The 15,536-nt window shown below is 36.8% G+C and overlaps 1 protein-coding gene across 1 annotated transcript in view; it reads left to right on the top strand.

Annotated features, from left to right (window-relative positions):
* The window catches only part of C6 (complement C6), a 75,357-nt gene extending 64,212 nt beyond the window's left edge, over positions 1-11,145 (top strand). Inside the window, exons 15-17 of the mRNA XM_069095986.1 lie at positions 802-889; positions 2,475-2,716; positions 10,964-11,145. Coding sequence (XP_068952087.1) covers positions 802-889; positions 2,475-2,716; positions 10,964-11,145 — 512 coding nt within the window. The remainder of the gene's footprint in view (positions 1-801; positions 890-2,474; positions 2,717-10,963) is intronic.
* Positions 11,146-15,536: the final 4,391 nt, after the last annotated feature.

Below are 15,536 nucleotides of genomic sequence, written 5' to 3'. Positions count from 1 at the left end.
ATAGGTACATTTATGAATTGTTGGTGAAATTGTTAACTAGTCCAATCATTCTGGGGAACAATTTGGAACTATGCCCAAGGGACTATAAAACTCTTGCATATGCATACCCCAAAGAGACCGAAGGAAAAGGAAAAGGACCCACATGTACAAAAATATTTGGAACAGCTCTTTTTGTGGTGGCAAATAATTGGAAATTGAGGGAATGCTCATCAATTGGGGAATGGCTAAAAAGTTGTGACATGTGATTGTGATAGAGTACTATTTTGCTATAAGAAATTCTTGGGGAGGGAGATGGTTTCAGAAAAAAATATGGCGAGACCTATATGAACTGATACAAAGTGAAGTGACAATCAGGAGATCATTGTGTGGAGTAATGGAGATGTTGTAATGATAATCAACTATGAAAGACTTGGCTACTCTGATCAATACAATGAATGACCAAAGACAATTCCAAAGGACTCATTATGAAAAGATGTTATTCACCTCCAGAAAGAGAACTGATGAACTCTGAGTGCAAACTGAAGTATAATTTTCTCATTTTCAACCTTTTTTATTGCAGTATGCTTAATATGTAAATGTTTTGCATGAGTTCACATATATAATGACATCATTTTGCTTGTCTTCTCAGTGGGTGAGGGAGGAGTAAGAGGGTGGGAAAGAATTTGGAACTCAAAATTTAAAAAGAAAAATATGTTAAAATTAACAAAAACAAACATTTTTTAAAAATTAAGGAAGAAGAATCACTTTGAAGTCGATTGATTATAGATCAGAGTTTTCATGTCTTTCATTTGTTTGTTCCAGGTGTTCTGACCCACATGAGCAATTGTGGACCAGGACGTAAGTTAGTGGAATCCCAATGTGTCTGCATGTCTCCAGAAGAGGACTGTAGGTAAGATGCTGCATGGACTGTGTTTTGAAATTTGACAAGACCATTAAATACTATATGAATGGTCATTTGTAAATTTGAAGTCACAGGTTAAAAGGATTAAATTACCTAAGACCTCTTTCCAAAACTGAAAGACTCTGACAATATATTTGTTTTTAGAGCTAATGCGATCTCATTAGTTTAAATTCCTTTCTCCCATGGGCTATTTTAATTATACTTCTTTATTTTGCATAAGGCCTTTTATTGTTAGCCACAGTCTTAATCAGCACATTCAACAACCTACGAATTGAATACTATAACATCAGAGTTAACATGGTATAGTAGGAAGAAACTGGACTTAGAGTCAGAAGAGATCTGGGTTCGAAGCCCACCTCTGATACTTCCTAGTTCTGTGAAAATGAGTAAGTCATTGGGATCATAAGCCAGAAGATCATAGTGTTAGAGAGTAAGAATGGACCTTAGTGGTCATCAAGATCAGTACCCTCATTTTACAGATGGAGAAATTGAGGCCTAGAGAGATTAATTGACAACCAATGGTACATAGCTAGTAAGTGTCTAAGGTAGCATTTGAAGCTACAAATTTGTCTTGCAATTTTCTCAGAAGAAGAAAATCTTACCTAAGTAGCTTGTGATATTGGGTTATTATCAAACACTATGCTACTGTTTTATTGCTTTGGGGTTTTGCTTGTCTAGTTTTTTCCATTGGTCAACTTTTCTATTTTTTAGCCAATAACAAAGAGGTTTGATGATTACTGTTTTGCAATATAGCTTGAGATTTGGTCATGTTACGTTCCATTTTTTCCTATTTTTTTCCAATCTATTTGCCTTTAAATTCTTGACTTTTTATCCCTTCAAATGAATTTTGGCATTATTTTGCCTAATTCTATGTATTAAATCTTTGTTGGTTTCACTGATATTATGTTAAATCTAAATTTATATACAATCATTTTTATTATGTTGATATGACCCAATCATGAGCAATGAATACCTAATTACTTAAGAGAAAAAGTCTCTAATATCCAATTAGAAAATCCATAGAGTCACACAAGAAAAGTAAGAAAACTGAACACTATATAATCTATAATCAAATGTTAAATGAATGGTATAGACAAAAAGTGCTTTATAAATTCATATGAAGAAATAATCATCTTAAACTAGACTAATCAGTGAAGGCTTCATGGAGGAAGTGGGACTTGATTCTGTATCATCCTTGTAAGATGTCTTGTAGTCCAGAATTGATTATGATATGTATAGGTAGAGAGAGATCACAGTCCATAAAGCTAGAAAGCAAATTGCAGTCAAATTATAGATGGCATGTTCTGAATTCTAGGCTAAGGAATTCAGACTTTATTGTCTAGGCTTCAGGGAGCCACTGATAGCTTGTAAGCATGGGAATGTCATGGTGAAAATACTGTTTTAGAAAGATTAATATGGCAGCAGTTTATACGATAGATTGGAGTGGGGAAGATGCTGGCAGCAGAGGGACCAATTAGAAGTTGATATCATCATTCAGCTGTGTGCCCTCCTTGTCTGTCTTTGTCCTCTTCTTTTCTTCAGATAAACATGTTATTTTTTTCTCCCTTTGCAGTCATTACTCAGAAGATCTCTGTGTATTCAATTCAGACTCCAACCATTACTTTACCAAACCCAGCTGCAATTTTTTGGCAGAGAAATGTACAAATACCCAGAAACTACATTTCTTATCTGTTGGATCCTGCCAGGATGGACCTCAGCTTGAACAAGCCATTGAAAGGATAAAGCTTTCATTCAATAGCACAAAGAAGGAGCCCTGTGGCTATGACACATGCTATGATTGGGAAGACTGTTCAGGTGAGATTCCATTGATTAAGTGCTTTTATTATCTGTATATTGGTATTCTCAGTACTAATATTTACTTGTGCATTCTGTACTATTATTATTTGTATTCACCCATCTGTTCTACTTAAAGAAGAGCTTCATGGTGAGGTAAGTCTGTGCTTGAATGGATTCATACTGTGAAAATATCCACTTTGTTTCATAAAATACACAGAGGTATGTTATAGGTTACAGCAAGATCTAAATATGTAGAGAGGTTTTTCCCATATGGGATGTTTTCTTTTTTTAAAAATTTGTAAATATATGTTTTTATTTGTTTTCTTAAATATTTCCCAATTAACATAAAAAATGTAACATTCTTTTTTAAAATTTTGAGTTCCAAATTCTGTCTCCCTCTCGCCCCTTCCCCACCCCTTGAGAATGTGAAGTCCTGCAAAATATATTCACATGAAATATTTTCAAATGAATCACTGAAACCTACTCAAAAAATGTTTTAAAACTTTACAATGGTCAACAAAGTTAGATTCCATGTCTTGAGTTACCTCTCATTTCTTCCAGTTGCCTTTTGTGGCCTGTTTTTCTCTCCAACCAGATATTTTTCAGCTTAGCTTGTTGCTACAAAAGGGAATAGGCAGGTGACAAAGTCCAAATCATGCCTGACATAGCTAGAGCAGACTATCTAGCTCCAACTGCCTGAATTAGTCCTGTGATTGAACTGAAGGCCAAAAGGTAGACACAGATGGACATCATCATTGGGCCAAGTCTTTATGGCAGCAAATCAGGAAGTCAGCACCTGGTGTAGGTTACCCACAAGCCACATTTAATCCATGGCTAAACAGTGGTTATTTAAGAATTACCCACCTACTCAGAATAAAGCCATCTGTTGGTTGAAAATGGAATCTCAATGTATGTATCAAGTCCTGTCTAGAAAATGTTATTTTTTTTTTGATAGAATCCATTCTGGGAACAATTATTGAGGTAAAGAAATTAGGACATATGGAAAATCTTTCTAAGCATTTGGGCCTTCCAGAAATGAAAGCGGTTGCCCCAGGAGGTAGAGAGTTCCCTGTTTCAAATGCATAGCCACCTATAAAGGAAAATTAGAGGGGATGCCTGCATTCAATGAAGTTTGTACTGGATGGTCTCTGAGTTCTCTTCCAACTCTGTAATTCTTTTTTTGAATTTTAAATACAGCTATTTTTCTTCAAGGATGCTGAATGATCTTGGGATGTTATCTTGAAAAGTACACATATGGAGAGAAAAGGTTGTTGCATAGCATAAGATGTTCCAAATGCTCTCTGAGTAGGCTGTGAGGTTCTAGGCAGGTCAGGCATTTGAAGCTAAGTTCAGTGAGTTATCTTCCATTCCTACTTGTCCCATTTATCACTGAGCAAAAGTCTTTGTGGAGTTCTCTGATTGTAAAAAATTTTCTTTTGCTTTCTTTACCACGAATTATTTTTTTTCAGTTCTGTCTAAATGAAAAATCTTTCCCACTACAAAATTCTATCAAAATGTTTGTTATTACTTCTTCTGTGATACCTGCATTGAAATCTCCACAGATTTCAAGAGATGACCTATTTTCAAAAAAGGACAGAAGTTCATATATCTATCCAGTGTTTACCCAAATTAACAGAATGCCCTGGGGCTATCAAAGTGGGCCATAGGGCTTTCCCAAGAACTTTAGTCTGATCATTGTGCAGTGCTCTGATCCTTGATACAAATATAAAATAGAAAGTATTTCCACCCCGAAAATCCTGTCTGCTGGTGCCAATTTTGTTTAATTGGTTTGTGTCACAAATCATGCTTCTTGGTAGTGCCTGGCAAAGAACAGCATCAAGATGAGTGCTTTCACATGAATGTAGTCCCTGGCTTAAAAAAAAAAAAAGAAAAAAAAACCCAGACCCCCTCCTTTTCTCAGTGGCTTCTCTTTTGTCTACAATAAGCTAAATGATCTTAATTATGGATTAAATTGAATCTTTTCTTGATTTACTTGGGGTCTAGATTACAATGCATACTTTGCTGCCATCTTGCCTTAATCACCAAAAAAAATGAAATCAGGAAAATCACAAAAATTACTTTTAAGAAGTCATCATAATGATTCCCTCTTTCCCCTCATCCACCATGAAATCATTTTTATAAAGATAAAACAATGTACCTAGACTACATGAATGTTTATAACCAATTGAATAAGGAGCATTAATTAGTTCAACATTCATTCAATAAACATATACCCACTACCTACAATTTGCAACTCCAAATCATTCTGTTCAGGAATATGAAGGAAACAGAAATGAAAAAAGATATAACCCTTATCCTTATGGAGATTATACTCTAGTTAGAAAGATATTTCCACAAATAGTGTAAGAAAAGGCAGTAGTGCCAAAAGGGAAAGGAAAAATCACAGAATAAACCAATCATTTCTGGTTGGGGGATATGAGAAGGTTTCCTAAGAAAGGAGTCTCTGAGCTAGGCCATGGAGGACAGCTGGGACAGAGGTACCAGAAGGTAAGGGTGTTCTAGTTACCCAGTGTAAATGAACTACAATTGTGCCCATATGTTATCAACATAGCCCGTGTGTCAGGCACATAACCCATTGGTGAAAGGGACTCCTCTGAGGGAACAGCATTCTCCCCTTCCCTATCGCCCATCTGCTGTCCTCGTGGATGAGCCTTCCACTGTCCCTGTTCTACTGAGGGCCCATCTGACCAGGTAGGAAAATGACAGAAGAGGAACTACGTGGACTAATTGAGACAGGAAATTATATTCAATTGTCATGGTGAGAATTGAGATAATCATTAAGAACTACTGTAATGGGGCGGCTAGGTGGCACAGTGAGTAGAGCACTGGCCCTGGAGTCAGGAGGACCTGGGTTCAGATCCGGCCTCAGACACTTGAAACACACACACAAAAAAAACTAGCCATGTGACCTTGGGCAAGTCACTTAACCCCAATTGCCCTCCCCCCCCCCCTCCAAAAAAAAAAAAAAAGAACTACTGTATCCTCTGCTGATACAGCTTGGGAAAGGCACGGGCCACAAAGTGCATTATGACAATAATACATAGAATTAGAGGCCTAGCCCTTTGAATCTGGCAGGTCTTGGATGGTTGCCATCATAACAAGGGTGACAGGGCTGAGAACGAATTTGGGAGACTCCCAGGGGCACATGTGCTCTGGCCCCTTGTTAAAGGGCAGAATCACAGAGATGGAACATTTGAAAGTTAGAGAGGGACCAGCCTGGCTCAGTCACCAGTCCATTTTTCACTATCCCCTTTCCCTTAGGGTCTGACTAATAAGCATGTCCTTTAGCAAGGGACCAAAACATCAGTGCCTAACTAGGCTCCAGTTTCCCCTCCAATTTATGGTTAATTTCACCTCCAGACAAGTCTTCTAAAGAGAGGCTACTGTTATGTCACTCTTTAGTTCCCAATCCTTCAATGGCTCCCCATTACCCATAGGAGAAAAGACAGAGATTTGTGGACTGTTACAGCTAGAAGTGACCTTACACTTAGCACTACCACCTCATTTTACAGCTGAGGAGCCAGATGTCTCTGAGAAGTGAAGTGACTTATACAAGGTCACGTATGTGTATCTCCTCACATCCCTCTCAAATCTACCCAACCTAAGGAAGGACGTAGTGTTCTGAACATGGTGGTTTCCAGTGCCACTAACTTCCTTTTCTCAGCATAGAGTTATTTAGCTCCAGATTATACAATATATACTTTTTCTGTGTAGTAAACTAGATTTCCTAAATATTGGATATAAAATCTATTAATCAACAACTATTTATGAGCACTGATTTTGTGTTAAGGATTTTGTTTAATGTTGAGGCACAGGGAAGGATGAAGATAAATTCTCTTCCTTCAAGTTGCTAACAATGTAATTGGATAAATATATAATGAATACAATTAAAAGTTAACTAACAATATACAATAATAAGGTGTCAAATGGTTGGCACAGATAGTAAATTAGAGAAGTTCAGGGAAAGGAGAGATCTCACTGTACTATGGAACAATTGAAGAAGACTACCTGGAAGGAAGGAATTGAGCTGGGTCTTGAAGGATGGAATTTCAAGAGTCAGGGAAGAGGGAAGAGGTCCTTTAAAAGTAAGGAACAGAGTGAGAATCACATAAACAAGTGTGGGAAGTTAAGACTATTCATGGCATGCTGCCTGGAAGACAGAAGATAACCTCATTAGCAATGACTTTTTATATAGAGGAACAGAGGAAAATTAAGTTGAAAGGGTAGTTTAGAGCCAACTATTAGATGGTCCTGAATATTAAATGAGAAGAGGGAGAGGGAGAGAGAGAAAGAGAGAGAGAGAGAGAGAGAGAGAGAGAGAGAGAGAGAGAGAGAGAGAGAGAGAGAGAGAGAGAGAGAGAATTTAGTAAGCATTTACTATGTGCCAGGCACTGTGCTGTTAGCACTAAAGATACAAATATGAGGAGGAGAAAAAAAAAGAGACAGACCCAAAGCTCAAAGATCTTACATTTTAGTGGAAGAAAACAACATATAAAATGGAGCTAAATGGTAAGGAAGCAGTTAGGAAGTAGAGCAAGGCCATTGGTAAGGAGACAGAACTATCCAGAATAAGGATCAGAGAGCCAGGAGTGAAGAAGGCACAACCTGGGAACCTCATGAAGTGGCGATCTAAGTCAGGGCTTCACTAATCAGAAAAGAATCAAAGTAAATGAAACTGAGCTTCCGTGGGGATAGGGTGTGGGTGTACTTTTAGACCAGATCTGTGAATTGGTATTGGGAACTTCCAAATAAGGAAATTCTTTCTACCAATGTCCACTGGCTTCTGTTCTGCCATTTATAATCTTAGGATGCTTTATCCATAGAACAAAATTACTTGAAACTATTTCATAAGCAAAGTACTTACATGAATTGTGAACCTTACATTATAATAAACTTCCTGAGGGCAGTGTCCATGCCTTCTGCCTTGTTTGTTTTCTCTAACTGTGCTGGGAACATCTCTGGAACTTAAAAAAAAAAACATTTTCTTGACAACTAATTATATCAAATGACCATTTGGCTAATTATACTTTGTGAAAATTGCTTGACTGTCTTAGTGCCCTTTTTTAGAAGCCCCTCTCTCTAATCTTCTCTTTACTACCTACCTCCCAACAAAGTGGGATTCTGTATAAAATAAGTGAAAATAAAAACAGTGCCTTCTGGAAGAAGTACATTAACTCTGTCAGTTTCTACCTGATATGCCTTCACTGCACCTGCTGTTTACATTTCATCATTTCCAAGGAAATGAGTGTTATGTCCACATTTAATCACTTTGTCCCACAGTGTTTTGTGTTCACACAAAGTCCCTGAGAGAACAGAGTGTCAACATTGTTGTGTGACTTTGTTATTTATTCCCCAATCCAAAGCAAAAGCAATGAGTTTTCTTGTAAATTTGTAGAATGTTTCTTGGCTGCTGCAGTATGTTGAGCCAGTCTGCCAGGAAAGATGTGGCCAGATACTACGCTTCCACTGAGAGGGAAGAAGGCAAAAATCCAGATGTGTTAGACTAGAAACACTCCAGGTGGCAATCTTTGTCTCTGTGTTTATTCTGCAAATTAATGGAAGAATTTTCTTTTCAATTAAACATCTGAGGTTAAAATTGCTCTAACTGAGACAGCTAAATGGAACAGTAGATTTAGTGCTGGGCCTGGATTCAGGAAGACCTAAGTTCAAATCTGGCCTCGGATACTTACTAGCTGTGTGATCCTGGATGAATCATTAACTTCTATCTGCTTCAGTTTCCTCATCTGTAAAATAAAGATAATAATAGTATTTACCTTGCAGGGTTGTTGGAAGGATCAAATGAAATAATAATTATAAAACATTTTGCATAGTTCCTGGTACATAGGGTTATGTAAATATTATCATTGTTAGTATTATTATTAACTATTCATTCCTAGGATTCAAATCTGGTCCATCTAGCTCAAACTATCTATTTAAATATGAGGAAGACAAGGCCCCAAAAGGTGAAATGACCTATTCAAGCTATTCACAACTAATAAATAAATAGTAGAGCTGAGAAATTTCTGATGAAATTGAGTGCTCTTATCATTCACCTTCTGTAACCAAATGCTGTTTATCAATACATTAGATGGGAAACCAAGACCTCTCCTCCAAAATTGTCCACATACCTTTTCTGACCATTCTTTGTGACTATTCTCAGCTAACTCTAGAAGAAAGAGAAAGCTGATTTTTGAGATCTGAGCTTAAGTTGGAATAATAATAATAATAAACAGTAAGAATAACTAGACATTTCATGGTGCTAGAAGGTTTGTAAAGTGTTTTACACATACCCATTTGAAGCCGTTAAAGTTGAAATCTTTTAGTTATTAAAACTTATAGCTGCACTAAGATTTTTGGGACATCTTGTAGTGTCCCATTTGATCCTCACAACAACTCGACAAAGTAGGTACTGTTAATGTCTACATTTTGGAGATTAGAAAACTAAGTCTGAGAGAGGAGCAAATTGACAAAGTGCAATGAGGGAGGGAATACTGTATCTTGCCTTGGAGGAGATACAAAGAGAGATACTGTATCTTGCCTTTCTTAACAAGAGTAATGTCAGTTTAGAGGCAGCTAGGTAGAGTAAAAATGTTGAACTGGTTCCAAAATCGGGGAGAGCTGAGTTCAAATCTTGCCTCACCCACTTCCTAGTTGTGTCATCCTTGGTGAGTCACTGAAGCTCTCTCCGCCTCTGGTTTAATAGCACCTACCCACACACAAGATGAAATGATACGTAAAAAATACTTCGTGAACTTCAAAGTATAATAGAAGTGCTAGCTATTATTAATTTTGAATAAGCCTCTTTTTCAAGGCAAATAGCAAGGTATCTCTAATTCCTTTGGTTTCTTTTTTTCCTTTACCCCAGTTCTTGTACACAGTCAGACAAAATACAAAGTCCACTCTCCCAGACCAACAACAAATGAGCAGATTAGGAAAATTCTGCCCCTTCCCTGAAATGCAACAATGTGCTCCTGAGGCCAGTGACTGACAAGGCAGCAGGACTGAGTTTTCTGCCTCTAAAATGTCAAAGAAGGGAAGATGCAGTGACATCCTTCCATACCACCCTGATACTGCCATATTTTATTAATTTTTGACAAGCATTTTTACTTTCTCAGCCCAGTTCTGAGAAATGGGAATAATCTACAAAATTTATTTTATATCTATAAAAATGGAAATAATAAAAGTACCTACCTCAGAGAGTGTTGTGAAGATAAAATAAGGTAATAATATGAACTCTGTAAATTTCAAAATATTACATAAATTTTAACTATTACCATTTTTATTATTACTGTCATTATTATCATTATTACAATATAAGTTAAGGTTTCAAAAAATAGGGAGGGGAAATCTTCCATCTCTCTTCTAAAGTGCACTGACAACAATCATACAGAATGCTAAGAAAAAAAATGTGTTGACGATTTCACCAAGATGTATTTACTCTAAGAACCTGTGGGAGATGACCCATAGTCCAATGCCCACTTGCCCCATAGAGATTCCTTTCTCTGTGTTCTAAATAGATATTCCTCCATACCTTGGCTTAGAACTTTAGAGAGAATAAAACACTTTTACTTATACTTGACTAGATGGGGTGTTCAGGGAGGACTAGCATCTCTGGTGTGAGGGCTTTCTGAGTCCTTCTCAGGACTGCTCACCTACCTCTGGTGCCCCCCTGATTCACCTAACTCTCATCTAGATATGGATAGACAATCATATTTCAATAGAAATGGTTTCCCTTGTAATCCTATGTATTTTGTTTTATGCATTTGACATCCATAGGGTTCACTAGACTGCCAGAGGGGTCCATGATGCAAAAAGTGTTAAGAATCCCTGCTTGAGAGTGTCATTATTATTAAATATTGTCATACCTTTCTAAGGTAGTTATTGGGAATTTACAGTTATCCGTATGTGAAGGGTTAAGGAATTAAGTAGGATTTGAGATTAACTAGTAGCTGGAGGTCAACTAATTGGGGACTCCTTATCTAAATTAATCACCAATAGTTCAACCAACTAAATTACTCCTAGCTGACTGTAACATCCATGAGGGCAGAAATTGTATCTTATCTATACTTTGCATCTCTCTAGTTACTCTGGTTTAGAATAATAAACAAACACAGTAGTTATTTTATAGTATTTGTTTAGTTGAATTGAATAATAATCATACTGAGGAGCTAGGCAATCTGGAAAAGAATTAGATGAAAACAGTTTCTTAAGGTCTGTGACAAATAATATCCTCTCCTTTTTCAGCATCCACATATACATGTGTCTGTCTGATGCCTTACCAGTGCCCCAAGAATGGAAAACAAGACTATTGCATCAGAATAGGATCTTCAAAGACTGAGAAAACAGTGAACAGCTGTGTGCTGGGAGCACTGAATTGTGCCCAAAAGAAGGTGGAAATAGTGCATCATGGGCAATGTAGTGCCTGATGACCTGAGGAAAAAAATAAACAAACAAATAAAAACCAATACACAAAAATATGGACAAGAATACTTAGAAAACCTGTTTGTTTGGAGCTTATTGGGTGAATGCATATAAAATTCACTCCTCCAAAATGTTGTTTTGTTCTTTTTACACAAATAATAGCAGAACTAAATAATTTGAAAAATACCAAGTGCTGAGTGGTAGACTGAATCAATATAATAAAAATGACAATGCTACCTAAATTAATTTACTCAGGGCTATATCAATCAAACTACTAAAAAATTATACAACTAGGAAAAATAATTTTAGAATTCATTTGGAGGAACAAAAGATCAAGAACATTAAGAGAATCAATGAAGAAAAAAGAGAGAAGGAAATAGCCCTAGCAGTACCAGATCTTAAACTATGCTACAGAACTAGTTGTAATTGTAAATTGTCAAAACATTTGGTTATGAATAAGGAATAAAGAGGCTGATCAGTGGAATAGATTATGGGCACATTCTTAGAAGCAAATAAACACAGGTATTTAGTGTGTGATAAACCCAAAGAGAAAACCTCAGTATTTGACAAAAATTGTTGGGAAAATTGGAAAACAGTCTGGCAGAAACTAGGTATAAACCAACACCTCCGCCTTACACCATATGCCAAGATAAGCTCCAAATGAATACAAGATTTAGACATAAAGGGGGACATAAGTAAATTAGAAGAGCATGGAAGAGGGGCGGCCAAGTAGTAAGAGCACCGGCTCCAGTGTTGAGAAGACCTGGAGATCGAATCCCGGGCTCAGACACTTAGCACCCACCCACAAACACCTGGCCGTGTAACCTTGAGCAACTTACTTAACCCCAATTGCTTAGGGGTGGCCAGGTGGCTCAGCGAGTAAGAGCACCGGCTCCAGTGTCGGGATGACCTGGATCAAATCCGGGCTCCAACACTTAGCACCACACCCAGAAATAACTGGCCGTGTAACCTTGAGCAAGTTACTTAACCCCAATTGCTTTAAAAAAAAAAAAAAAAGAGCATGGAAGAAATTACCTAAGATCTATGGATAGGGAAAGAGTCATAGTTAAGGGAGGTTCAGAAGAGTAAAAATCGGACAATTCTGGTTACATAATGTATATTTTAAAAATTGTGCAAACAAAACTAGTGCTGATAAAATTAGAAGAGTAGCAAGAAATTGGGGGTAAAGACTTAACAGCAAAATTTTCTGATAAAGGTTTCATTTTTAAGACATATTCAAATGTATAAAAATAAAAGCCATTCCTCAATTGATAAATGGTCAAGGGATATAAACAGGCCATTTTAAGAGGAAGAAATCTAAGTTATCAATAACCACATGAGAAGAAATGCTCTGCATCACTAATAATTAGAGAAATGTAAATTAAAACATCTCTGAGGTATAATCTCACAACTGTTAGATTGGCCAAATTGACAGGAAAGGAAAGGACAGGAGAGGGCAGGAGAGGAGAGAAGAGGAAAGGAAAATGATAGGTGCTGGAAGAGCTGTGGGCAAACAAATACTCTAATGGACTATTGTTGGAAATATGAACCGGTCCAAACATTCCAAGGAATTTTGAACTATGCCCAAAAATCTACTAAAATGTGCATACCCTTTGACCTAATGATATTGCCACTAGATCTATACCCTAAAGAAAGAGGGAAAGGATTCATATATACAAAAATATAGCAGATCTTTTTGCAGTGAAAAAGAATTAGAAACTGAAAGGGTACCCACAAATTGGAGAATGGATGAACAAGTTATGGAATATGAACATGAAGGCATACTGTTATGTGTAAAAAATAATGAAGAAGATGATTTCAGAAACATCTAGGAAAACTTGCATGAAGTGATACAAAGTGAAGTGAGTAGAACCAGGAAAACTGTTTGTACAATAACAACAATATTATAATCAACTTTGTTTATTTTAATTAATTTTGTTTTTAGTACATGGAATAAAGCAAGCATTTCTATAACACAGTACAACAAAAAAGAGGATTGCACATGAAACTGTAAATATACCACGTACAACTTCGAAAGACTTAGTAACAACTTTGATCAATGCAGTGACCAACCACAATTTCAAAGGACTCATTATAAAACCTTATCCACTGATATACTCAGATTGAGACATATTTTCTTTTCATTTTTTCTTTCTTTTTTTGGACATAACTAATGCAAGATTTTTGGGGGGTAATTAAACATCTTTATAATTGGTTTTATCTTTCTTGCTTTCTCAATGAGTGAGGAGAAGAGGAAGGGAGAAAATTTGAAACTGAAAAAATAAAATATTTCTTTTAAATTGAAGTCTATAATAATAAAATAAAACCAAACATTTAGTTGTATCTTTGAAGTAAAAAAAAAAATTCATGCTGTACTCTATGTTTTAGGCCAGTGGTGTCAAACTCAAATAAAAATGAGGGCCACTAAATGGCACATAAAAATTTCTGCAGGGGCATATTGACTTAAAAAAACATATTGACAATCTATATTCTATTGCATTTTCATTTATCTTGTTAAATGTTTCCGAATTACATTTTAACATGGGTCAGCCAGCACTTGAGAGTATTGTAAACCTCCTGTGACTCTTCGGGCTGCATGTTTAACACCTCTATTTTAGGCACAATCTGCCAGAAACAATTCATATTAATTGATCATGATTTTAAATCTAAGCATTTCTATCTTGGAGAGAGAAATGCCCAAATTGACATAGATCACACACCCCTGTACTCTCAGACATTTCACCCTAAAACAATTTAAGACAACATTTACAGGAATTTTGAATTAGGAAGAGGTCACAATATGTTTAAAAATTGGGGGAGGTGAACACAGTGGTAACCACACTAGCATACACAGCAGGATGGATGCTAGCACAGGTTATTACATCTGCTTTACTAGAAAAGATAGTTGTTTAAGGGGTCAACAATCTTTTTTACTCACATTCACCAGTTCAGGGGAAAAGTCAGCTCCCTGAACTTCAGAGAAAATACAAGCAGAGAAATAAAGACCAACAGACAGGGTTCTGACTGCCTGAATCAGCTATACACTTTACATATGTCTCTCGATCAAGACAGCCTTTACATGTGAGCAGTTGGGGAGCTCTGAACATATGGTCACTCAGAATCTCAACCAGGGAATCACAAGATCCTTCTCATAAGCAAGCTCCCAAAGTAAAATACCAATTCAGAGCATATATACATTTCTCAGAGCCATAAGGCATCACAACCCTCATGACTCAGTGCCTAATTAGAAATTAGCAAAAGGTGTGAAAGCCTTCCTACAAGCAAGACTTCCTACAAGTAAGCCTCCCTTAAGCAAGCTTTCCTTAATGGGCTCCAAATAAAGCCTATTAATGGGTGGGGAAGATCTTATATCCCATTAACATTACAATGAATGATACATTTGATCTTCTACTAAAATTTATCCTTTCCTTCTTTGACCACTCCCCTAGACAAAGTTCAGCCAACTGGAGTAGCCTCAGTAGTTCAATCCTTGAGTGGAAACCAGTCCATCAGTATTGATGGGAGGCCCTAATCTTAACTAGATTAAAGTTTGGTTTCCATCCTTAATCCATTTTAGGAGACCTCATGTTTTGTTATTGACCTTTTACACATTTGCCTAAAGGGGAAAGTCTGGAAAGGACTTATTTTGGAGAAAATAATTCTTAACATTTCCAGTTGAACTAAAACATGACTTTTAATATGCTTCCATATGATGTAGCAAGTTTTATAAGGCTATCTCCCCTCATCCTCTCATTCCCTCGCAGTCTTTCTTTTTCTGTCTCTGTGTGTCTCTCTGTCTCACTCTGTGTGTCTCTCTCTTTCTCCCCTTCCCTCTTACTAGACTGATTCTCCTTGTTCATTTGATCAAACAATCATCCTAATCTAAAACTATAAGACATTCTAGATCTGATGATTCAATAACAACCATAATGTTTGGCCTTCTCATAGTTAGACATAGAATAGGGACAACTGTAATTCTCTTTGATAAACCACAGCAGCTCTGACTTATCCAGTCTTCATTCCCAGATTCAACCCTTAGCCCAGCGTCTTTTAAAAAAACAATAATGGGGCACCTAGGTGGTGTAGTGAATACAGTGCTAGGTCTGGAGTCAGAAAGACCTGAGTTCAAATCTGTCCTCAGATACTTGTTAGCTGTGTGACTCTTGGCAAATCACTAAGCTACTGTCTGCCTCAGTTTCTTCATCTGTAAAATGGGGACCATAATAGCACCTACCTCCCAGAGTTGTAAGGATCAAATAAGATAATAATCATGAAATACTTAACACAGTGCCTGGCATATCAGTAAGTGCTATGTAAATGATAGTTATTGGTATTATTAGAAATTCCCTGATTGAAATGACCTCAGCAAATGTGGCATGTAGGACAACATGCCAGG

The sequence above is a fragment of the Petaurus breviceps genome, unplaced genomic scaffold, assembly GCF_028583685.1.
Source record: "Petaurus breviceps papuanus isolate PSGF00001 unplaced genomic scaffold, PetGlider_PUasm1.0 229, whole genome shotgun sequence".
In the NCBI taxonomy this organism is placed as follows: domain Eukaryota; kingdom Metazoa; phylum Chordata; class Mammalia; order Diprotodontia; family Petauridae; genus Petaurus; species Petaurus breviceps.
This window is presented reverse-complemented; position numbering and strand designations above follow the sequence as displayed.